General features: G+C 38.9%; 1 protein-coding gene across 4 annotated transcripts; it reads left to right on the forward strand.

Annotated features, from left to right (window-relative positions):
* Nucleotides 1–638: 638 nt before the first annotated feature.
* Nucleotides 639–22,512, forward strand: ASMTL (acetylserotonin O-methyltransferase like). Of its 4 annotated transcripts, XM_026035342.1 has the most exons (14): nt 960–1,009; nt 1,310–1,364; nt 2,002–2,133; nt 3,873–3,920; nt 4,495–4,559; nt 5,426–5,487; nt 7,695–7,803; nt 10,259–10,685; nt 12,061–12,223; nt 13,339–13,523; nt 14,613–14,742; nt 15,832–15,975; nt 16,657–16,779; nt 17,744–18,564. In XM_026035342.1, exons 2-14 carry the CDS (start codon nt 1,362–1,364, stop codon nt 17,959–17,961), a joined length of 1,809 nt encoding a protein of 602 aa, XP_025891127.1. In that variant the 5' UTR covers nt 960–1,009; nt 1,310–1,361; the 3' UTR covers nt 17,962–18,564. The 4 variants fall into 4 exon arrangements, with proteins under 4 accessions (XP_025891126.1, XP_025891125.1, XP_025891127.1 ...); XM_026035341.1 differs by lacking the exons at nt 960–1,009; nt 1,310–1,364; nt 17,744–18,564 and adding exons at nt 639–768; nt 21,613–22,512; XM_026035340.1 differs by lacking the exons at nt 960–1,009; nt 1,310–1,364 and adding an exon at nt 639–768.
* Nucleotides 22,513–23,301: the final 789 nt, after the last annotated feature.

Raw genomic sequence — 23,301 nt, forward strand, 5'->3', positions numbered from 1 at the left:
CCTCCCCACCACGCGGATGTCTCTCTCGAACCATCCAAGAGGGAACAGGAGGAAGCTGTTGGCGCTGCCTGTGCCAGGCAGACGTTTGCTGCCTGTGAGCATCATGTAGGAGCGAGTCTCATACACTGAGACRTGATTATTCAGTGCAAACTACTGTTTAAATGGCAAAGGGTTATTTTGTGCTGTAACACCAGAGCACTTAGTTCAGGTTATTGCTAGCCCGCTAAGAAATCACATCCCACTGTTTTTTTTTTGTTTGTTTTTTAATAAAGCTGATCTTTATGCAGTGCAGTTTTACTCCCTTAAAAAGGCAAAACAGGGGACGTTCTATCCACTACTATTGGCAAAACATTATGCGGTGGTAATGGTGTCTTCAGAGCATGGAAACAGAGGTCACCACCTCTTCGGTGAGCCTCAAGACTCGGGGAGGCCTCGGGCGTCAAGGCCGGCCCCTAGGAAGCGACCCGGCGCCCAGGTCGAGGCAGGCGCCATTTCACGGCGCCGCTCACTCCGCTGACGCCGCTGCGTGCCCGGGGCCTCCTGCAGCCCCGGCCGGGCCGCGCTCAGCTCCGCTCCGCTCCGCCCCGCGCAGGGCGCTATAAAGGGCGCTGCTCCCGCCCCCGCTCCGCACTGCGCGGCGCAGCGGGAGGCGCGGGCCCCGCCGCCGCCGCCACCATGGCGCTGAAGCCGGTGCTGGGCAAGCTGGTCAGCAAGCGGGTGGTGCTGGCGAGCGCCTCGCCGCGCCGGCAGGAGATCCTCACCAACGCGGTGAGTGCCCGCGGGCCGCGCACGGCAGAGCGGGAGGCGCGGCCTGCGCAGGCGCCGTGCGCGCTGCGCCCCAGCGGCCGTTAAACGGCTGCGCGGCCGGTGCTAGCGGCCGTTGGTCGGTGCCGGTCCGCCATTAGCTGGTGTGGGTTAAAACAGCCAGTCGTAGCTGTTACTGCAGCTGGTTTAATATTTATTTATTGGTTATTGCTGGCAATGGCGATAAGCATTTCAGTTTTCTGAGGTGGGTGGCTGTTGGCACGTGCAGGCATGAAACGCTATGTTTTTATCCCAGTTCTTTTCCCGTTTAACCATTATTTTCCTCTCTGTAAACAAATGTCTTAATTTGCTATTGCGTTAATGGGCAAGAGGTTAAAGTTTCTTGCTGAAGGGRAGGGCCTGCAATAGGGTGAATGGAGGGTTTGCTCAGCCTGCTAAGTGCCATGCCACCATGATTACTTTTGGGACATAACGGAGGAGTTTGGGAGGGTTTAGTGCAAGCTTCATAGTTTCTCTAAAGTGCTCTGTATGTGTATTAATACAGAGGAATCATAAACCCAAACTCTGGAGAGAAATATGCAGGCCGTACTGGAAAGATGGCAAGTGGTTTTTTTTTTAAATATTGCCTGAGTGTGTTATAATACATACTGGGTTTTCTTAGGTATTACTTGCAAAATATGAAGAGGATGGTAGCACAGAGGCAGAAACATGTGCTGGTTTCTTACTAAAAACAAACCCCGTCCATTGGTGGAATGGTGGGAAGGAGAGAGAGGAAAAAGGTTTTTAGTGACAGAACTGCATGCAGATACTGGCTTTTCAGTGTTTTTATAYAGCCATATGTATAATAATGTAGATATGTGTAGATAGACTTCCATTAAAGCATGTACTGCTATAGGGTTAGTAAAGTGTGAAGGACGAACACAGTGTGGTTTAGACTACTTGTGGAGTGTGTAAATGCTATGCAGTTTCTCTTTTATAGAGAAGAACAATGAAATTGCATGATTAGCTTCCAATAAATAGAAAGCATAAAATAAGTATGCCAGTGTAAAAGTTGATTCTGATGAGGATGCTTTTTGTTCTGCATTGCTTGTACAGGATACATATACATTCCCTTATTCCCTCCTCTTATATGAAGGGAAAGTTAAGATTTAGAAAGAGCTATAACCCAATTTGTTTCAGTTGTTTAATATCTAGCTTTTACAGACTGACTGCATGGCTCTCCTGTCTTTGTTGCAGGGTCTACGGTTTGAGGTTGTTCCATCTTGGTTTAAGGAGACTCTTGAAAAGTCATCTTTTGCAGCTCCTTATGAGTATGCCATAGAAACAGCAAGACAGAAAGCTCTTGAAGTAGCAAACAGAATGCATGTAGTAAGTGATCAGCTATTCCAGCAGTTACTATTGCCTTTCATGCATGTTAGTAATTTCATTTGCACATCCTTTTTATGTGCTTTTTTTGTGGTAAAGTAAATGGATGTATTCTGCTTTTTTTTTTAATAAAGAAATTAACTCATCTCGTCAAAATGAGGTGTGATAACTGAGTAATGGATTGTAATGAACACAAGAAATGGCCTGCATCTCTTGTCAGCAGCATACCTACACTGACTTGAGACATACAACTGCTAGTTCCTTGCGACAGTCAAGTCTATGACTTGTATCTGGGGTGATTAGCTCTTATCTCAATGGTTCTCCCATGTATTTATTGACTAAGTACAGATTCTGTACAAAATAGCTTTGAATGCAATGTTTTGCTGTAGTTGGCATTGAACAGTAATTGCAACAAAAGAGGATTAATGAATAAAAGGGTGCTAGAGGAATGCTAAAGGTGACACAAAAATGTAACTGCTATAAAGTATTCTGGAGGAAAAAGAGACCCTTTATTAAGAAGGGGGAAACTAACATGACTGTAATCAAGGCATTTGTTCTGTTCCCTAAATATCATAAGCTGCAACTCATAATATCAGTGTGATGATGTTTGACATCTGCCCCTACCCTGAATCATTAGATATCAGTGTATCAGGCTCTTCTATGTAAGGACCTATACAAAAGTCCACCTAATGAGATCCCACACATAAGATCCCATAAAATATGTCATAAGCTGCTAATAATTTCTTAATGACTCATCTTAGAAAGTGGACTGTATCCATTGAAGCAATCCTGTGCCAGATGCCACCATTCCTCAAAGCAAATATTGCACAGTCTCTGAAGTAAATCGTTATCCAGGTTTCTGTCAAATTCTTTCCAGAATGGTGTGACATCAGCAGAGTGTATTTTTAAACCTAGATAGTTCACGTATAATGAACTTTCATTGCAAAACATTATGCTGGTGATAATGATTTCAAGGCACTTCTTTCTGTTAGATCTAGAGAAATGATCGTTTGAATTATCTATACCATTTTAAACAATATAAGAGTTGCCTCTGTAAACTTTTTTTATTTAATGATTACCATTTCAGAGAAAAGTAATTCCATGCTATGTTCAGTAATCACAGTAGATGTGATGACACACAAAACTAAACAATAAGGACTATTTACAGTTTAAAACTCAGAAAGAAAGGGTCAAAAAAAATTTTTTTTTTTTTTTTTTACCCCTGATTTTAGTTTCCCTAGATGGACAGTTTGTGATTCCTTTTGATATCTGTTTCTTTGGGGGACATGAGGGGAAAGGGATATAGTAAAAGAAAGGTTCTTTGGCAAGACTTGGCTAAGCAAACAGGGTTAAAGCCCTCTGATATTTTTTCTCTGATTTTCATACACAAAATACTTGCTTTGAAGGAATTCCAGTTGCCATTTTGAAGACAGAGTTAAGAATGAAAAACTGTTTCTTTCCTGGGTATGTTTGTTCATCAGTAACTTAGTAACCATTTATATCYCTATAAAAGTGCTGAACACAGACTATTTGGGCAGACCTTTCTCAGGTAACAATTGTGTCTATCTTGTAAGTGGTACAAAAGGAGAAATAAAATGAGTCCTTTTCAGGTCATCTTAGAGCTGTAGATGTAGCTTAATGAACTTACCTTTGCTTAGCTTGGATATTAATATGTTCTTGCCTAGTATACCTTTTTCTATTGCTTTTTTTGGGAAATACATTCTTTTTCTTTACCTCTGCAGAAACACCTTAGAACTCCTGATATTGTTATAGGAGCAGACACTATTGTGGTAAGAAGCTCTATGTATTTTAGTGTTGTTTTATTATGACAAGTACTTAAAACGCTTGTATCTTGGAACATAAATTTGAGAACTTTTCACTGAGAAATCATCACTGAAATACCTGCAAGTTCTATGTCAAAACAGCTTTGTCACAAAAATTATGTTTCTTGCAGAGGCACAAGTTATAAATAAGTAGTGCCTCAAGTCTGCTAGTATGTGATGTTCTATTTGGGCAGTTGTTGACCATCAGGAAGTTCAAATCATATAAGATGTCTGATGATATGTTCCTTAGCAGATACTGTATATATTTGTGTTTTGCAAAGAGTGAACAATGGATGACAGGAGAAATTGTATTACCCTCCTKTTTATTGAATCTCCTGATAGTGGAGGGTGGCATATAGAGTTATACTCATTATGTGCTTGTCACACAGTATTTGTGGTTCTTTCTCTGCTCAGTAGACTCATGTTTGAAGACTGGGCTGAAATAATAGTTTCAAAGTCTTTTATCCTTCCTCCSTTTCAGAAAAGTAGGAATTAATTAATAGAGTATTTTCATCTTTCTTTTTTTTTTTTTTCTTTTCAGACCGTGGATGAGCAGATCTTGGAGAAACCAGTTGATAAGCAAGATGCATACAGGATGCTGTCAAGGTTTCTTATTTTCATAAGATTGCAAATGTATAGGTTAACCTATTACAGCAGGAGCTGTACAAATTCCCTGCAGTATATGGCTGCAAAACTCTCATGTTCTTTTTCCTAAACGATATTAGTGTGTTTTACTGCTGGGAAAAGTTAAGAGGTTTTTTTCATCTTGTTCATGCATGGTAGCAAGCTAGGTGCCGAATTAGTCTCTTCAACTCAAGTTTATTACACTTGGATTATTTATCCATTAGATATATAAGATCTAATCTTTAGATGTAAAAAGCCTACGGAGTTAATGAGTGTGACACTTTGAAGCCACAGTGAGAGAGACCTTGTTACCTCAGGCTTTTTGCCCATTAGTAGGCTCAGCTGGGAGCTGAACACATCAATCCTGGGATAGTCATCCAGATAAATGCATAAGCAGTAGTTATCTACCACTTATTTATACACCTTAGATTAAACAAGAGCTCKTTATTGTCAACTTTCACTGAAGTTGTCTTTAATGATAGAAGATTCTCTCCTCTTCCCCTTCCTCCCAATGCATTTGAAATTTTCCATACGTGGGGAAAAGTAATAGATGTGTATCCCGGAATACTTTCCCAAGATATAGAYGATGTATGTTGGACATTAGTATGAGGCAGATTTGAAATAGTTGAATCTGTATGATGTTTTTTCTGTTTTTGATAGTATCTTTTCAACTACATTAAAATAAGAAATAAAATCTGTTTGTTTAGGATGCATCTCGGAGCCATTGAGTGSTTTATTTATATAGTGATCTATTTTTTTCCAAGTTATAGTAACATAGTCATGTGTAAGACTTATGCTGATGACAAATTTCATAAAACTCTTGCCTAATGTGCAATTTTTCCTGATAGGTTGAGTGGGAAAGAGCACAGTGTTTTCACAGGAGTGGCTATAATACATTGCAGCAGTAAAGGTATGTGTGTTACTTTATTGGAATTCAGTGTTTTATGAAAAAAAATGGATTGTTTTCATAAAGATTGTTTGTGCAAGTGAAGAAATGGGGTGAAAACTTCTTGTAAGCAGCCTGAGTTGGCTTCCCAGTTGAGAAGAAATTTATGTTACAAAGTTATGGGTGGATATTTTCCACCAAAGCCAACCTTTTTATTATGTTCAGTTTTCCCAAAGGAAAGAGGGTGACAAAATACAATAGCCTTTCAAGAATTGTTTCTGGAAGCTCTGGGGCTACTCTAGACAATGTAAACTTGTGGGAATGTCCTAAGTGAAATGGAAGCAACGTACTAAAGAATGCAAGACTGAGCAGAACCTTAGTATAATAGTTTCTTCCTATGTTCTGCTTGTCCTTACTGATGCTTGCAAGAGGTTGCCCTGGAGTTACTTTTTTTTAATGTTTCAATTTCCTAACGARCTGTAGGGAGTAAAAATTTTATATTGAATAGATAATTCAGATATAAAATGAGTGGTTTAATGAACACCAGATCATTAATTTACTCCTAGGATTGTTCGATTACATATGATTTCATGCCAAGGGTCCAGTAATGGGACATGCAAGGCTACTGTCCCGAATTTCAGTGGACATACTCTTTTTTTCCTCTTGATATTTCTTTACAAAATCTTTATTGGAATGATTACTTTTAGTTTTAACAAAGATAGTACCAATGTTTCAGTACCCTTAGGTGTGCTCGCAGGARAAGAAACTCCTGGGGAAAAATTTACGTTATCAAGCGTTTCATAAGAAAAATATGGAGAAAAAAAACCCTGATCTTTTTACTCTAAAAGGAAAGTTAAAACYGCACAGAATTGTAGTGGTGGTCTGTGACTACAAATCTCATTTGGAGCTTAAAACATTAAGCCAAAGCAGCTAATGATGAGTAAAAAGATGATGAGGTATATATTCCTCAAGCAGTGTGATTAATGGAAGATTTCTCTATCTTCAGTAGCTGGTAATTGTAGTACTGTAATTAAGCACTGCATATATGTAAACAGGTGAACTGATACCTTTATCAACATTAAAAGAATGTTTTAAATCGATCTTTCTATATGACAACTCTTTAATTAAAATGTAGGTTTGTGTGTGTGTATGGTAATTGATGTGTATGTGATTTTTGTTCTTTTTTTCCTTAATTTGTGTTTTTTCTGTGCTTATACTATTAGCAGTTGGATATCAGTCTTCTCCTGATCTGTATTGTGAATCTCTTATATGCTCTGCATGAGGAATTTCCACTGCTACAAAAAAAAGATAACTAGAGATCTGCACAGTAATAACAAGAGATGCTGATGTTCCTGCAGGGAAGGAAGAGTCAGTTAGTATTTTTTTAACATGCTAGCAACCCATTGCATACCTAATTTTTCACGGCTGCTTTCTTTGGAATGTTCTTTGTAACGGCCTCTTTCTGCAGTAATCCTAGATTTGGGGTGCAGAGCAGCACCAGAGCAGAGCAGCTGTAACCAATTGTGCACCACTTTGTCACCTGTTACTTTCTCATGATTGCTTGCACATATGGAAGTTGGAAATTCCTGATGTCTTGAAAAATGGTACTAATGCTCTACTGTGATTTCACAGTTATAAAAATAGTTTGAGAGACTTGCTAGATATGAGTTTGCAATACAGATTCAGCTGTGCATGTAGGTGTGTGTGATGTTCTTAATGCATCATGGTTAAAGCTTCTTTAAGAGTAGAGGTGCCTATATTGAATGTTGGGGAGGATATACATATATATATACACACACACACACACACATGTGCGCACATGTATATATTAGCCCATAAATAGTCCTGCCATCATGTAATTAAGATGGACTGCATCAAGAGTAGTAACCTGCTAGACTGTGAGATATAGCTAYAAAGCGTAGAAAATCCCTTCCCCTYCCCCCAGTGCAATTTTTATTATTAAACTTTGTGTTATTAAGGAAGTAATATGTATAACAACATGTTATTAAACAAAGTAGTGAGTATGTGCAGGGTGAAGTAAACAGATATAGCTTTACTGTCCTTGCAGAATGCCATTAGTTATTCTATATATTTTTTTCAGTATCTACCTTTAATCTTCAGGCGAAATTATCAAATGGCTGTGAAATTAAATTAATTCAAATATTTTAGTTTTCTAAAGTATTACCCTCATGTTATAATTTGTTTGTAGTGAAAGCTTTCTCTAATTGCAGATAATCAGCTGGAGTTGGAAGTCACTGATTTCTATGAAGAGACTAAAGTGAAATTTTCTGACCTATCTGAAGAGCTTTTATGGGAATACATTCATAGTGGGGAGCCCATGTAAGTAAGAACCTGGTGCTATCACATAGTGGTTAAGGACAGGATACTTTACTAGCCTCTGCTCTGTGTTGTACAGCATTTTGCTGTGTGTATGATAGATGATAGCATGGGTGATGCAACACAGATTTTCTGTTCATGTTGTCTAGAACTAGCATTGCACAAGGGAAACTTAATTAAATTTTTGCTGCTGTAACAAACCTGAAAAATGACGACTGAAGTACTCTACAGCAAGTGCTCTTACAGTATACAATTATCTCTATCTGAGGTATTCAGGGAACTTGCATACTGATTCTCACTAAACATAGTTAGAGGATACTCATTCAAACAAAGGTAGGTGAATGGGAGAACTGTAAGGATAAATTATGCAAAACACTGGACAAAACTCATGCCCTTGTCTGCATGGCAAACCATACAGGTTGTGTACTTATACAAGAAGTGCGTGTGTGCTTGTGGCTTTTAAATCACTATTGCAGTTCAAATGACCATTTGTTAATATTTTAAAGTAAGACTATAAATTATTAGTTCATGTAATCATGAAGTCTTTTACTTTTCAACATCACAAAACTGTGTCTTTTTGTAGATTTGATTAATTGTTATAGCAAGAAYAAAATTGGCAGATAAAATAATGTATAATCATTGCTGAGAGATGGGAACTAATTTTAAAAGTATATTGTTCCTCTAAAAAAGAAGCAATAGGGAAAGACTGCTCTTGAGGTAGGCTGTTGTGATACTAAAATCCTCCAACATTTTGGCTGTAGAAAGATGTTTTCTTTTTTGTTGTTCCTCACTTCCCTTTCTGATCAAAGTTTTTTTTCTATCCAGCAAGATCTCTTACTTTCTGGCTGTTTGTAGCAAGATGGATGGGTCATAGTGATTAAAAATATTTCTGGCTTGTATAATGAATGGATTGGTTTCTGCTATCCTGTTTGGCCTGTAATTCTGTGATCTTTTACTTGTGAGCAGAGACAGATAAAGCTGTTCTTAGGTATCTGAAGATAAATGTGGCTTTTTTTGGTAGCTTTCTTGTTGTAAAGAGTGGCAATGAAACCAAAACGACTTCATTGTAGTTTGAGAAGATACGCGTACAGAGCCGAGAGCAGCCTCAGATTTAGTTTTAAAGTAATAAAATGTGGCATATAAATGTCTAAATCTCTTTCAGTGCATAATTTCTGAAAGTTGCTTCCTTCAAAGTGATATGATGTAAGCAAATAGGTCTTTTAAGTTGTAATTATTCTAAGAGTACATGGACAAGGTGAGATTTTTAGGTGTCACAGAATGTAAAATGAAAAATCCCAGTCTATATATACAGAAGACACAGGCTTACAAAACTAAGGCCAGTTGTACTCTCCTTACTCCAGAACTAATTCTGAATGTTGTCTTAATTTATTGTGTTACTGCAGTATGAAAATGTTCTTCATTTCAGCAGAACTCATTAACAAATGTATTTCTTGTACCTGCCCCCCAGATACTTTGTGGGTTGTCTAATTGGCAAATGAAAGCAGGCCTGTCACTCATTCCATGTTGTGTGTAGGGCCACTGGGCAACTGCCTGTTTCTTTTCCTAAGAGGTAAAAAAGGCCTGGTTCTGCTTCCCTTCCCCTCTGAGGTGGGCAAAACTGTCTGTGTTTTACAAAAACTGCTAACTTGATTGGCTGTGATAGTATCAGCATGTATTCAGGTCTATGCTAGGCAGTGGGTTTGCATACCTGCATCTGAAGAGAAATGTCCAAGACTGCTCACCATGAAATACTTGCACCAAATTGTTTTCTTAAATGTCTTGTAATACAAATAATGAAGTGAACCATAATTTTACTGGGCTCACTGGGGTTACACTGGAATTGCTCAAGGCTATGGATATGGCTGAGAGGACAGGCGTGGATTTTGTGTTTGAACAGGACATTCTTGGAGAGGAGCAGCGTAACTTCCTTTGTTTTTGATCCTCACGTGACTGAAAGCCAAAAGACACATACCTTAGTCCTCTGAGATTGAAAGTGTTTTCTTCAGTCTGAGTTCTCTTGGGGCTAAGAAACTACTGAGGATCTTTGCCCTGTTATAGGACTAGATCCTCTGTGCGGTTAGGTAATGCACTGGCCATGTTGGTCTCTGATGTTTCTCTCTGCTGTGTAGCCAGGACATGGAGAATGTTTTGTAACTAATGGCAACAGCTTGACTGCARTCAGATGATGTAGTTTTGTTTTAGGGGATTTTAGCACTTGCCCTTTCTGAAGCTCACAGACCAGAGGCAACCTACTCCTAATAGAAACATTGATCCTTATGTTTGTATTGCAATTCATGAATTGAAATGTTGAGCCTAGTTAGCAGCTTTAATCCACTGAACCAGCTAGTTTTTTGTCAGATTCCACACTGCTCGTGGGCTACTTTGTGCTGTTTTTACTATCAATTTCTGTCCTTACTTTAGTTAGGCACAGCTTTTTTGTCTATTTTCTCTTCCCCAGGGACAAAGCTGGTGGTTATGGAATCCAGGCCCTCGGTGGAATGCTCGTTGAGTATGTCCATGGAGACTTCTTGAATGTGGTGGGATTTCCTCTGAATCACTTCTGCAAAAAGCTAGTAGAATTGTACTGTCCACCTCCTAAACATAGCATACAACACACAAAGCATGACTCTATCCCTTCTGTGGACACTTTTGAGAACCTAAGTGATGGGGAAAGTGAATCTTCGCATCCTGCAGGACATAAAGGTGCTAACAAGCCGGACAATAGTRGGACACATCATTCAGGGCCTGCGTGCAATTCAGAAGAGAGTTACAGTGTCAAAACTGGTTTTATGGTACCTTTGGAAAATCAAAATGGAGTAYTGGAAAATGCAGCAAAAGTTCCATCTACAATTCTAGAGCTGATGGATGGCTTTAAAGCTTCAAAGGTAAAAACAGACTCCTCCAAAAATCCTACCCACTAGTGTGCCTAAGGTATGATTGTTTCAGTAGATTTTAGCATATACTAGCAGGTAATGTGAAATATTTGAGCTTGTGCAAGAATGTCTTTAAAAACTAAGTAGAAGCTCTAGAGAGTCTGAAACTAAAATAGCTGAAACTTTTAGCGTGTGAAGTGTTTTCAGTATTGGCTTTCTTTTATTAAACTTGGACTGCCCATGTGATATTGTTATTCTGATTTGAGAAGTAAAAACATTAGGAGACTTTCTACAGCGTGTTTGGATACTACAGGAGACTGCTGTGTATTAGGCTATAAATTGGAGTAATTAACTTTCTTAGTTGTATGCGAAATGCAGCTAAGTGAAWTGAAACCTGTTTTGATCAGGCAAGAATGAAAATTAACTGCTAACAACAGCAGGCTGTATTAGCAGGTATTGCCAGGGCTAGTGCCAGACCCTTCAAGCATGATGCGTTCATAAGGAATATGTTTGGATACATTTGAAGGAGTAGAGTGCCACATAGTGTTTTCAAAGTTGAATGCAAAGTGTGGAAAATCGCTAGCATTTTGTTTATGCATATAAGTGCACTGTTCACGGGAATGGTACTGCTGGAGTTTTATGCAATGAAAGGCAGAGGCAATTGTATATAGAAGCAGAAAGCAAGTTTTCCTTTCACAGTAGTGGGTCCTTCACACTAGGACTTCAGGCTGGAGTCTCATGTTGAATCAATGGGAAATATTTCTCTGAAAGTTCAGATGAGTTTTTTTTCCAACATACTCAGCTGCATTACATGTGTTGTTGTTGTGGTTTATTTGTGGTTTGTGGGGTGCTTGTTTGTTTGTTTTCCCCTCCCCACAGACGATAACTATTCTGCCTCCATTTCTTATGTATCTGTCCTGCTGTGGGTCTCAGTACAGTAGAGTTTGGCTCCTAAGATTGTGTTCYTCTGCAAGCTGAGCAGCGACTAGTCTCTTATAGTAACTGGAACATTCTTAGGGCTTTTAAATTCTGTACATTTGCAGATAAATCAATTATGGCCTTTATTTAGCATCAGTTCAGAAATATGCACGTTTAACTGTGGAACATGCTTACAGCTCGCCATTGGCTGAATATCTGGAAAAAATAGATCCTCATTATACAAAATCTCTARATTGTTCCAGAATCTTTCATGTTCCCATTTATATGATACTGAAACTTGCTAGGAGAGGAAAGGAAAGGAATCATAACAGTTAGGAATTGTTACTCTTACACGACTACTTTAGGAATAATGTTTCTAGGATGTGCTTGTATCGGACAAGAAGTGGAGTTATAGGTCTTGATTKCAGTTTTTTTATGTAACTGATTAACTAGTACTTTTCACACGCAGGCTTTGTTTGTAGCTTCTAAGCTGAAAGTGTTTGATCATCTGAAAAAGAAGGGKTCACTGAATACTGTGGATATCGCAAATGAGATTGGAGCTTCCTTGTGCGGGACAGAAAGACTCCTTGATGCATGTGCTGCYCTTGGATTGCTGAAGAAAACACCTCAGGGTGACTTCTTACTGCCTTATATGTAAAGGGGAGAGGGAGGAAGAAGGATCAAATTGATGAAGCTGTGCTTTTTACTTCCTTGGTCTCATGAGTCAGGCAGAAAAGTTCTTGTGTAGTACTAGAAAAATGCCTTGAAAATCACTGCTTTATCCTGGGGACCAACGTGATGTTGTGGGTAACTTGCATTTGGGGAAATGGTGGAAGCTGAAACTGATTTATTTGGAGRCAGGCAAGTCTAAGTGAGAGTACCTCAAGTCTCCTTTGTTGGAGCCCTGAGATCACTGTTGACGCTGACATCTAGGTTCTGTGCCCTGCTTCCTCGTTGGACAAAATACTGGCCACTGCTAGATTTAAAAAAGAAAATCTGTGTGGGCAGTTTTAGTGAGCAGTGTAAATGACCCAAATGTATAGCATAAAATGAGAACAAAATACTCTTTGCTGATGTAGCAATATAGAAGCACCAGCTTTAGCAGAACCTCTGAGTATTACTGAGAGGAGAACACTGGAACATGTCCATCTTTATAGACTGCAATTTAAATGCTGGGACTCTTAACTGGTATCATGGTGGAGGTGCAYGTATGTGAGCAAGTCAACTGCAGAATTAACTTTTTCAGTCTACACTTGTACTTATTACCATATGTTTTGCTTGAGTGGTAAGCCTTGAAAAGGTTAAGTGCTAAGAGGATGCAAGTCTTTGAACTTTTCTAGAGGACAAGACCGAGGAGAAAGTCCTAAAGGTGCAAAACATGCAGAGAGATGGAGAAAGCTTGAGTTTGGGGGAAGGAAGAGGTGTAATTGAGGAGAAATGTAGCCAAGACTGAGGAACTTCTAATAATCTTCCCTCAACAATAGCTGTATAAATGAGACCTCCTAGCAAGAGGAAAAATAGCAGTGCCTGTCTATCTTCATTATTTTTTTCTTTTGTAAAAATGAAATTCTTATTGGATTCTGTTCCTGTAAAATTGAGAACTTTATTGCATAGGAGAGGTTATACAAAGAAGATACTATGATCYCAAGATTGCTTTTACTAGCTGCACATGAAAACATGCTTTCAGATACTGACAACTGCAAGCACTGAAACAGAACTAATTGCATTTTCTTTTCCTACTGATAAGGCTACAGTAATACAGATACTACAAATACCTATCTGACTTCAGATGGTAAATATTCCCTTCATGGCTACATTATGCACTGTAATGACCACATTTGGCCTCTCTTCACAAACCTGGAATTTGCTGTCAAAGAAGGAGCCAGGCAGAATCATCGAGCCTTTGGAAAGAAAACAGAGGATTTATTTAAGGTAGTCTAAATTCTTACTTGTATCAGTAGTAGTTGTGAAGAACTTGAGCGGGAAAACCTGGTTTAGGGCAAAGCGAGAAGATGCTGTTAGCCTAATGTTAGTGCCTTCATTTCTTGTGGACACATCTTTGTGGAGGACTACTTCCTCCAAGGCTGCATAAAAGGKAACTCAGGTACTTTGGTTTAGTAAGACTGCTTCAGTAGGCACTTGAATTCATATGCAAGTTAGATACTTTAAGATAGGTGAATTGGATCTTCTCCTGTGTTACTTAGCCAGATTAATGCCTTCACTTGGGTCATTACACCAGCTCCTGCCACCTGGAATTACTAACAATTTAGGCCTGGACTCATTCGTGCACAGGATAGTGTGTCCAGGCAGAATATACTTGCTATGTCTATGTGCTGGTGCCACTACTTGGTGCTCCTTCCATTATATGGTTAGTAAAGCCACAGGCAGCTGAGGGCTGAATGAGAGTGAGATCTAAGCATCATTGGGGAGCTAAAAGGCATGAAGTTCTCGTGCTGAGTACTTTTCAACCTTCCAAAAACAATAGGAGCTTTAATCCCCCTATTTTAAAATACTATCTGATTGCTTAGTCACTTTCTTGCAATAGGAAAATAAATGTCAGAATTCAATGAAAGCAATTTGAAAATATATTTAAAAAACAAAACAAAAACCCATAAGACTGATGGGAGAAACTCAGATCTGTGCTTTCCAATTTAAGATTAAGATGTAGAGATGCCTTGTTTGAAGCTTCTCCAAATCTGCATCTAAAACATCCAAAATATTCRTTGTTGATTTTTTTTGTTTGTTTTTAAAGCCTTGCAAAAGATATTTCTGATTGGAGTTTTGGAGAAGATGTAAAATTCTGCTTCTCACTACAATGAAACTTGGATGAGCAACTGGTCAATGTCACTTCGAACTAATTATTCAGTTTTAGATTTTTCATGTTAGTGGTGTAGAATAACTCCTGCTCCCTSCGTTGGACATAGTACTAGTTTAGTTTAGTCTTAATAATGAAAACAAAGTCTGGCTATTGGGTGGATTTAAAATATATATGTGTATATATATATTTTTTTTTTATTATAGGACTACTATCAGAGCCAGGAGGTGAAGCAGCGCTTTATGGCTGCCATGCACAGCATTGCCCACCTGACAGCAAGAGATGTGGCTACAGCCTTTGATCTTTCTCAGTTTAAGTCTGCCTGTGACTTAGGAGGTATTGCCTCTTGTATTTTCCTAAATTATAGGGAAAATTTGACTTCATCTCCATATTTTATTTATTAAAACTGGAGTAAAACTGTCTAGTGATATTTGTCTGGTTATTGTAATGCCCAAATAGAAGGGCTAACTGTACTTAGCTGAAAGCAGAGTTGCTTATATAACATCAATTTATTACTCAAATGTTTGCTGACMATCAGTACTGACATAGCTGAGATAACATAGGAAACRGAAGGTTTGTGGCTCACCTCATCGTGTATTGCAATGGAAACTCCCTTTTCAACTGCACTGTTGCTGCCCTTTGTCATCTCTTCAGGATTTTCAGAAGCACTAGTGATTTCTGGATTATTCCATGTGGTGGTGTCACACTTCAAACACTGCAATGATTAGAACAAAACTTTTGGAATCCTCTAGAATGGATTTCAGTTTGTGTGTTTTTGTAGGTTTTGTTTGGGTTTGTTTTTTCTTTTGTATTCTTAATATCCAAAGATGACCACCAAAATTGTGAAGACCAGCAATATACCTGAAGAAACTTTGCTTGTTACTGCCCTTTTTCACTGTGTACAAGGGTTGCATGGAACAGGTGATACTGCATAGAGAGTAGTTTCAGTGAAGGAGGAAGACTTTACTCTGTGTCAAAGAATTTAACACATGTGATGCATCCTTTGCCACTTGTCCAGACAGCATCCTCTCAGTGACCATGTGCAAGAGTTTAGTTGTCAATGATCCATGGTGTCTGTAATGCTCTATACCCACATATTAAAAGATTTGGTGGTTTCATTAATCTCTTAGAAGGAAAGAAACTGACCCACTAAGCAGTTAGGTGGCTTATTATGTTTGCGGGTCTGTGACGGAGTATGGAATAGTACCTGTGTTGCCTAAGCTAAGACCCATCCACTAGGAAGTGCTATGGTCAATGTTCCTTGTGGAGCTTCTATTTCTAACTTCATGCTCTTATCCTATAGTTAGATTGAGCTTTGTCTTTAAAAATGCTTGCAAATGCTGTGACAAAAGACCTCTCTCCTTTTTTTTTTTTTTTTTTTCTCTCTCTCTCCTCTCTTCCCACCCTCTCTCTTCCTTCCAATAGGTTGTACTGGGGCTCTGGCTCATGAATTAGTACAACTATACCCAGATCTGAAGGTCACTGTGTTTGATCTTCCAGAAATCATTGCAAACACCTCTTACTTTCAGTCTTCAGGAAAATGCACAGCTCCAGTGACATTTATATCAGGTAAATGTAAAAAAAAATATAAAGTGACTTCTGTCCTCTTATTTCTATTATTCTGAAGCACAGAGCAGGCTTACCTGCTGTAGAAAGCAGCCAACCTGAATATTTGTCTTTCAGCACATCACCATGGGGTTTACCCAAGTGTGTGTCTTTTATCACAGGGCAATATGGGTTTACCCAAGCTAATTAGAGTTATTCTCTACTTCTCCGTAAACCTGCAGGGCAAATAAAACAACTGCTATGGCTGGAGAAAGTGGATAAATAAGGTAGTGTGAATTAGTCATGTTTATGGGTCCTGCAGGAGATGTAGGCTTGCTGCAAGTCTTTATTTCAGACTTCTTATTGTTGCCTAGATAAGGCAACACTAATGTGGTGCCTGCAAAAGATTTTTAACTTACCATTCTTGCTTTATTTTTTTTCTCTGCATTCCTGCATGTTACTGAATTCTTAACTATCATCTRTTCTTCAAGTATACTGTCCTTGTAACTGTAGTCACAAATCACTGCACCACTTGAATACCTGTGCTTCCATTACATTGCCCTTGAAAAGGAAACAAAAAGTTGCTAGTCATGGAATCTATATAAAAASCCTTTGCAGATTGTACATGTAACCAGTTCCTCCACAAGTTGTGCTTTTTCTTTTGTTTGTTTTGATTTTTATAGATACAATTCTGCTTTCCAACAGGTGACTTCTTCAAGGATAACCTTCCAGAAGTAGATCTTTACATTCTTTCACGTGTCCTTCATGATTGGCCTGATGAAAAAATTCATATGCTATTAAGCAAAATATCATCTGTTTGCAAACCAGGTAAGTTTTTTTTTGTCTTGTGAATTTGCAGGGGTATGGTTAATGATGATAATAAAGTTCATATTAAAAAGGAATACATATTTTTTTGGTCCAAATTGTATTTACTTGAATGCCTGTGCTTGCATTATATTGCCCCTGAAAAGGAAACAAAAAGTTGCTAATATTAAAGAAGCCTTTGCAAATTGTGCATATAACCATTTAATCTGCTCCATTTCTCATGCCCTTAGTATTTTTCTTACTCTCTTCTATCTTGAAGTACTTAAGCACATGCTTATTTCACATGTGTAGTGATTAGTCTCATTAGATAAAGGCAATTGAATTTAATCAGGAGGAGGCAGTTTTCTAGTAGTTTCAGTAGTACCCAAAATATGGCATGTTGGAATTCACTACCTTATGCACAAGTTTCTTGAGAAATATGTAGTATCTTGTTCATTCTTTTGCGTTTGGACAGTAGAAAAGATCAAAAAAAAGTGCAAAATGTAGGAGAAAGGAAAAAACACCTGACTGTAATGCCTTGCCAATTCCCTAATCCAACAGGAGCTGTAGTTATTTCATAGGGTAGCATTCAATATTAAATCTAGGCCTTCAAGGATAATTCTTAAATAACAAAACAGAATTGTGGATGACTGTCTTCGCCTTGTTATGTGAGATGGTGCTATGGCAGGTTTCAGAAGCTGATTAGTTCAATTGGGAACAAGACTGAGCTTCAGATCATGATCAGGAAGTAATCTAAACTTTACTGAAGATCAGAGATGGTGCTCTAAGCTCCCCCTTTCTTCTGRCATTCAGTGGTTGCTTCCAGGGAAGATTACTGAAATGGCACATTTATTCCTGGCTTCTACTAAAATAAAATATCGGTCTTCATCTCTGTCAAACTCTGAACAAGAACAACAAAAAATATACACTTGCAGTTAGATTTAATTTATTTTTTACTGAACCCCTTTTGGTTGTTTTGGGAATGCAGGAAATGCCTTGCTAGTGGCAGAAATTGTGCTTGATGAACAGAAGATGCATCCTCCTAGAGCTGTCCTGCAGTCCCTCAGTATGACTGAAGGCAAGCAGAGAAGTGGCTCAGAATATAAACACCTCCTGGAGAACTATGGATTCATGAATGTACAAATTAAGATGACAGGAAACTTACTAGATGCTGTTCTGTGCTTCAAGAAAAGTCAGTCACCTTAGTGTGCCCAGACACTAATAACCTGGGACACTAAACTTTCATAACATTTGTACTATATGCTTATTAATCAGCAGATGTTGTCAGCTGCTTAGGATCATTTTTAACTGTTACCTGTTATAGTGGCATAGACTTTCGGGTTTTTAATAAAGCTTTGACTGCAGTTTGTGTAGGAATGATTTCTACCCATATAAAAAGTGTCTGGTGCAGTCTGGAGCTCCTGTGTTACAGGCCTTCATATCTACTTCTGGCTGGTTTTGCAAGTTATTTAAAGCCTAGCCTTATAGTATGAGGAGTTCAGACCTCTACTTTGCATAAGCTACGTTCACACCTTACTTTCATTACACTTTTTAAAAAAGAAAATACAGAGAATTCTCCGTTGTGCRTTATATTCAGAGACTATTGTTTGTTGTATTAGAAATTAAAATGAATACTATCATCTGTATCAGTTTGGYGTTACTAGACCTCTTTTTCAGTTTTCTGTGGGACTAGTGAGAAGCACTCAAGTATATCTTTACCTAGGCATGTGTTTCCTCAGGCAATAGTAAAAGCAAAGCTCTAAGGTGAGAAACGCTGAAGCTCTTAGAACAGCAACAACATTCTAGACCTCAGTAGCCTTTGACCTMCAACCAGTGCATTCCAAGGAGCGAAGAGCTGTTCTTCTTTGTTCCTTACTTCCAGAAAAAATATGAAACTAATTAAAGTATCCATATATGCTTTCTTTTTCTTTGAGAATTTGAAGATCTGTAAAAAAAATCTCTGAAATTACATATAGAACATGAAGAAATTGCTATTTCTAGTTTTTAATTGGAGAGAGAAGTCCATTGATGTTACCATTTTTCTTTTCATGATACTATACTGATATTTTTTTTTTCTATTTAAAATGTATTTTGTGGTAGAATCTTTCCTGGAGATTGAAATTCACTTTAAAACTAGTGTTTGTCTTGGACTTGAGTTTTTTTGCTTGCCACACAACTACAGGATGAGCCGTTGTAAAAGAAGCAATATGTGGGCTGGATTGCTGACCTCAGCAGTTTAAGAGAGTTGATGATCAGGGTCAAGAATTACTCACATCAGGCTCCACATTAGGTTATTTTATCTGGTGAAGTTCCTTTGCTCTTTGAGCATTGAACGAGGCAAGTTACCCTATAAGGAACGTGCTTAGTACAGAGTTTCAGCTGCATGAAATCAAAGAAACATAATCAGACTGCCCTGATAGGCCAGATTGCATTCATGAAGAGCTTCTGTGAAGAAGTTTAAACAATTTCTATTTAAGTAGRTAAAACATTAGAGGTATAAGTCACTTTGCGAGGAAAATATCCAGATACTTGAATAAAACTAGAAACATTTTTTTTGCATTGACATGATGTCTACCATTGTACTTACCTTGAATGTGTCTCTAATACAAATTAGTTATTAGATGTCTCCTTTCATAAAGCTATTCATCAAGTTCACAATGCTGTTCTTTAGGCAACTGGAAACTGTTTGAGTCATAGCATTGCCATTTCAAACCTGGTGTACCTGAAATTGTTGCAGACTTAAACCTGTGCCTCTAAGTAAAATGACTGACTCACTGACTTTAAATTACTCACTCTAAAAACAGAATAAAAGTGTGCTTGGCTACTGTACAAACTCAGTGTACTCTGGGGCACAGCATTTTATACTTWAGAATTCTAGCCCTGTGGGCATGGTGTCTGCATCACAGCTTTGCTATGCTTTATAAAAAGGAAACTTTCTCAAGGTGTAAACAATGAGTTTTATTGAAATAAAATGCTGTAATATTAGAGAGATCCAGCATCATTTTGCCAGTGAACTTTGACTGCCTTACAAAGGAGGCTAATATTTGTAGGCAAATCTTTGCTAACAACAGGTGGCTTTTGCTGTTAAGTACCTTACTGCAGTCATTTGTTTTATGTTAATTTTCTACCTCCCCTGACCACTCAGCACATATAAGCTTGTGATAAAGAAGCTAATGGCTAAAGCTTTTGTGAGCCATCAGTTCAGTTTTGGCTCTGTTCGCTGACTTCTTGGTAGTAGTGGAGGCATTTTATGTATATTTAAAAAAAAAAAAAATGTTTTTAGGTAGCTGGCATTTGACATAGTTTTCCTACCTTTAGGCTGGAAGCTAATKTTTTTGCTAAACCCTTATAATCTGAATTATATGACTTTTAATTCAGGGAATTGTACATGACTAGTAACTTTTGATCATGGGCAAAACTTCTTAACTGGAAGAGCTGAAAGGTAGTTCTGCTTCAATCCCTTTCATGAAAGAATTTCAGTTACATTAGAAAACAACTGTTAACTGCAGAGTTTTTTTTTCTTCCCTATGCTAGTCTTTTACCATGTGAATTTATGAATCTTCCTGGTTGGCAGTGATTTTTGCAGATTATCCTGTTGTTTTCTAGATGTTCCAAATTCTGTGGCCAAGTAGGAGGGCTATTCTGTTTGTGCCTTCCTTTCAGGCTGTTCAAAATTCAGAAACTCCTTTTCCAGACTGGCAATACAAAACTGCCTCAAGGGCTACAGAAGATGTTTTAAAAGGGRCTAGCTGAAATAGAGCTATTCAAATTTTGGATGCCTATGTTTGAGCTGGAGAATCCCACTGGACAGAGACTCGTGTTCAGGTTCACCTCAGGCGTGCTTGAGTATTTTCTTTGTCAAAGAAAACTTGTAATTGTGCCATCAGTTCATTATGGGATAAGTGGTTTATATGTGTCTGTAGTTAGTTGAYGATATGGGGCTGAATCTTAGCATTTTAATCCCCCTATTAAAAAAAAAAAAAAAAAAATCCCCCCCTTTTTTTTTTCCCTTCTGAAAGACCACAGTGTTGTGGTTAACTGTACTACCGGATGTGTGAGGTGGGCTGGTAAGACTGGCTCCACGGGGACTGTTGTAAGGGTCAGAGCAGAGGTAGGGGTGCTGTGCAGCACCAAATCGCTTCCGAAATGGATCCTTTTTGAGCTCACCTAGTGGCCTCCTATCTCCACTGTGCTAGGATAGAGACTGTCGCATAAGAAACAGGGCCAAAAGATAAGAAGAAAGAAGTGCTCACCTTGTCAGTTCTCTTCGCTCTGCCCATGCTTTTGTCTTTGCTTTTCCCTCATGGGTTTGAAGATGAAAGAAGAGGCTACGTGAGAACAGAATCACTTGAATTCTGTCCTTACCTAGATTTCCCGCCCCCTGCAAGGACTGCAGTCCCCACAGAAGGAAAGTGAAAGGTCGGCTGCTTCTCTTCTTCTGCCATGCTTGCCATCAGGGATCTGCCCACCACTTTGTGGCCCAATTACAATACAAGTCTGAAGCAGTGATATAGTCAAAGTAAATCGCAGTGCTGTTCATCCCATATTTTTTCCSTAACTCATACCAGATCCAAAGAATTAGTTGCCTCTCTTTTTTGAAGCACAGCCATAAGGTAACYTGTGAGGCTTTGATCCCTTGATATTATAACTGGTAATTTCATGATTTTGGTGGTGGTGGTTGTTGTTTTTTCCCCTTAAGGATCATGGTTTATACATTATGTCAGTTAGCTGAGGGCAAATCAGTAAAAGAGAAATAAAATCAATGTCCTTTAGTTTGCACCTTTCTGTAGGGTAACTGAGGTTCTCTCTTGTCTGATAATGGATTAGCACTGCTGCATGCATTTGTTTTTAAATTAGGCTGTCATCTTTTGCTGGCTGAAATGGTGCTGGATGATGAGAAGAAAAAGAGAAGCACAGCTTTGCTGCAGTCGTTGAACATGCTTGTGCAGACAGAGGGGAAGGAGAGAAGTAGATCTGAATATCGATGTTTACTGGACCAACATGGATTCACAAACATCCAAATCAAGTTGACAGGAAATTTGTTAGATGTAGTTCTTTGTGTTAAGACCTAGGAGAAGCTTTAGTAATAAAATCTGAATGTCTCAGTGGTCAAGCATGATATTTTTCAAGTATGCCACTGTATTTTCAATTTCTTATTTCGTAGATAAGAAATGCTTTGTCAGCTTTCTGGAGTTTCTTTTAAAGAGATACTGCTGGCATTTATTTTGAACTTACAGTAAAATGATGCCAGAAAACTCTAGTATTATTTGGTGGCAGTGATGTTACAACTGCACAGCAGTCATTTGCCGTCAGTTGCTTCTTCCCCAGTCTAATAAAAGCACAAATGGAGGAGTCTCTGTGGGAATACCCAAGTTTAGGTTGCATGTGCATCCCTGCGTATATGTATTTCATTATGTACTTCCAAAATACTGTTTTGTAACTCTGCAGGTGTCTAGTCCTGGGTGGGCAGAGGGGTCAGTCCAGTACATCCATTCAAAGGCTTGGAACATAAAATAGCATACAAGTGACTGTTATCTTTTAAAGTACTACAAAGAGTATGGTGATGTATTAATACATAGTATCATATTACATGCAAGGTAAAGTCAGTGCAGTGGACCTATTCTTGGCACATCCTGTTCCCACTGCACCCTGTTGGAGAGAAACTCCCAGTTTGAAATCCAGTAAAGCACAAACACATGTAAACAGTGGCTTTGGATACCTCAACTACTGCACCTTGTTTACCTGCAGTCATACTGCCCTATTAAAAAAATAAAAAGCTTTGCTTTATTTTTTGTATGAAAGATCCACTAAAAGACTAAAAGAAAAATGAAAGCAATTGCGAATGAAAACTACCAACAAACTGTCATTGAATGTAAGGAGTGTGTGGCCTAATAGCCTCCAGCCATAAAATAATTTCAAGAAATAACTTTTAAAGGGTGTAATTTCAGACAGCACTCCAGCCATTAAATGTAAAGTTACACTTTCAGTACACAGTAAAAGTAACAGAAACTGCTGCTGGGAGAAAAGGCTGATTATTTATAGGGGCTTGGCCACCTGGGCTGCTTCTGAGCTTTTGATGCCATAGGACCATTCTTTTACACTGATAACCTAGGTGGTAACAAGGTTAACTGATTACCAGTTAACGCACTACTGGTTAAACTGGTAACCTAGGTGCACTTTTTTAAGCTGGATTGCTTCAGTGGTGTTCACTTTGTGCAGCACAGGGGTGAGATGAGCAGGCGCAAGAGAGGTTGGAAACAGGATCCCTTACACGGCGTGACCACGAGGCTGATGAGTACAGAGCAAAGGCCTCTGGCATCCTTTAACTTGCATGGGTTAGTGTAACCTTCAGCAACAACTGAAACAATAACAGTAATAACAGTAGCAGCAGTAATAACAAGGCATCCCCTGCGGCAGGGAGGTGGCCAGCGCAGGGAGCGATGGCGGCCGCGGCCCTTCCGCGGGGCGTCTGTGGGGCGGCGGGCGAGGCAGGGCCGGTCAGCGGCGGCGGGGCCGGTTACCGGCGGCGGGAGGCGGGCGGGCCCC

Source organism: Nothoprocta perdicaria, unplaced genomic scaffold (genome assembly GCF_003342845.1).
Source record: "Nothoprocta perdicaria isolate Ctin4 unplaced genomic scaffold, notPer1 scaffold_159, whole genome shotgun sequence".
NCBI classification, from domain to species: Eukaryota; Metazoa; Chordata; class Aves; order Tinamiformes; family Tinamidae; genus Nothoprocta; species Nothoprocta perdicaria.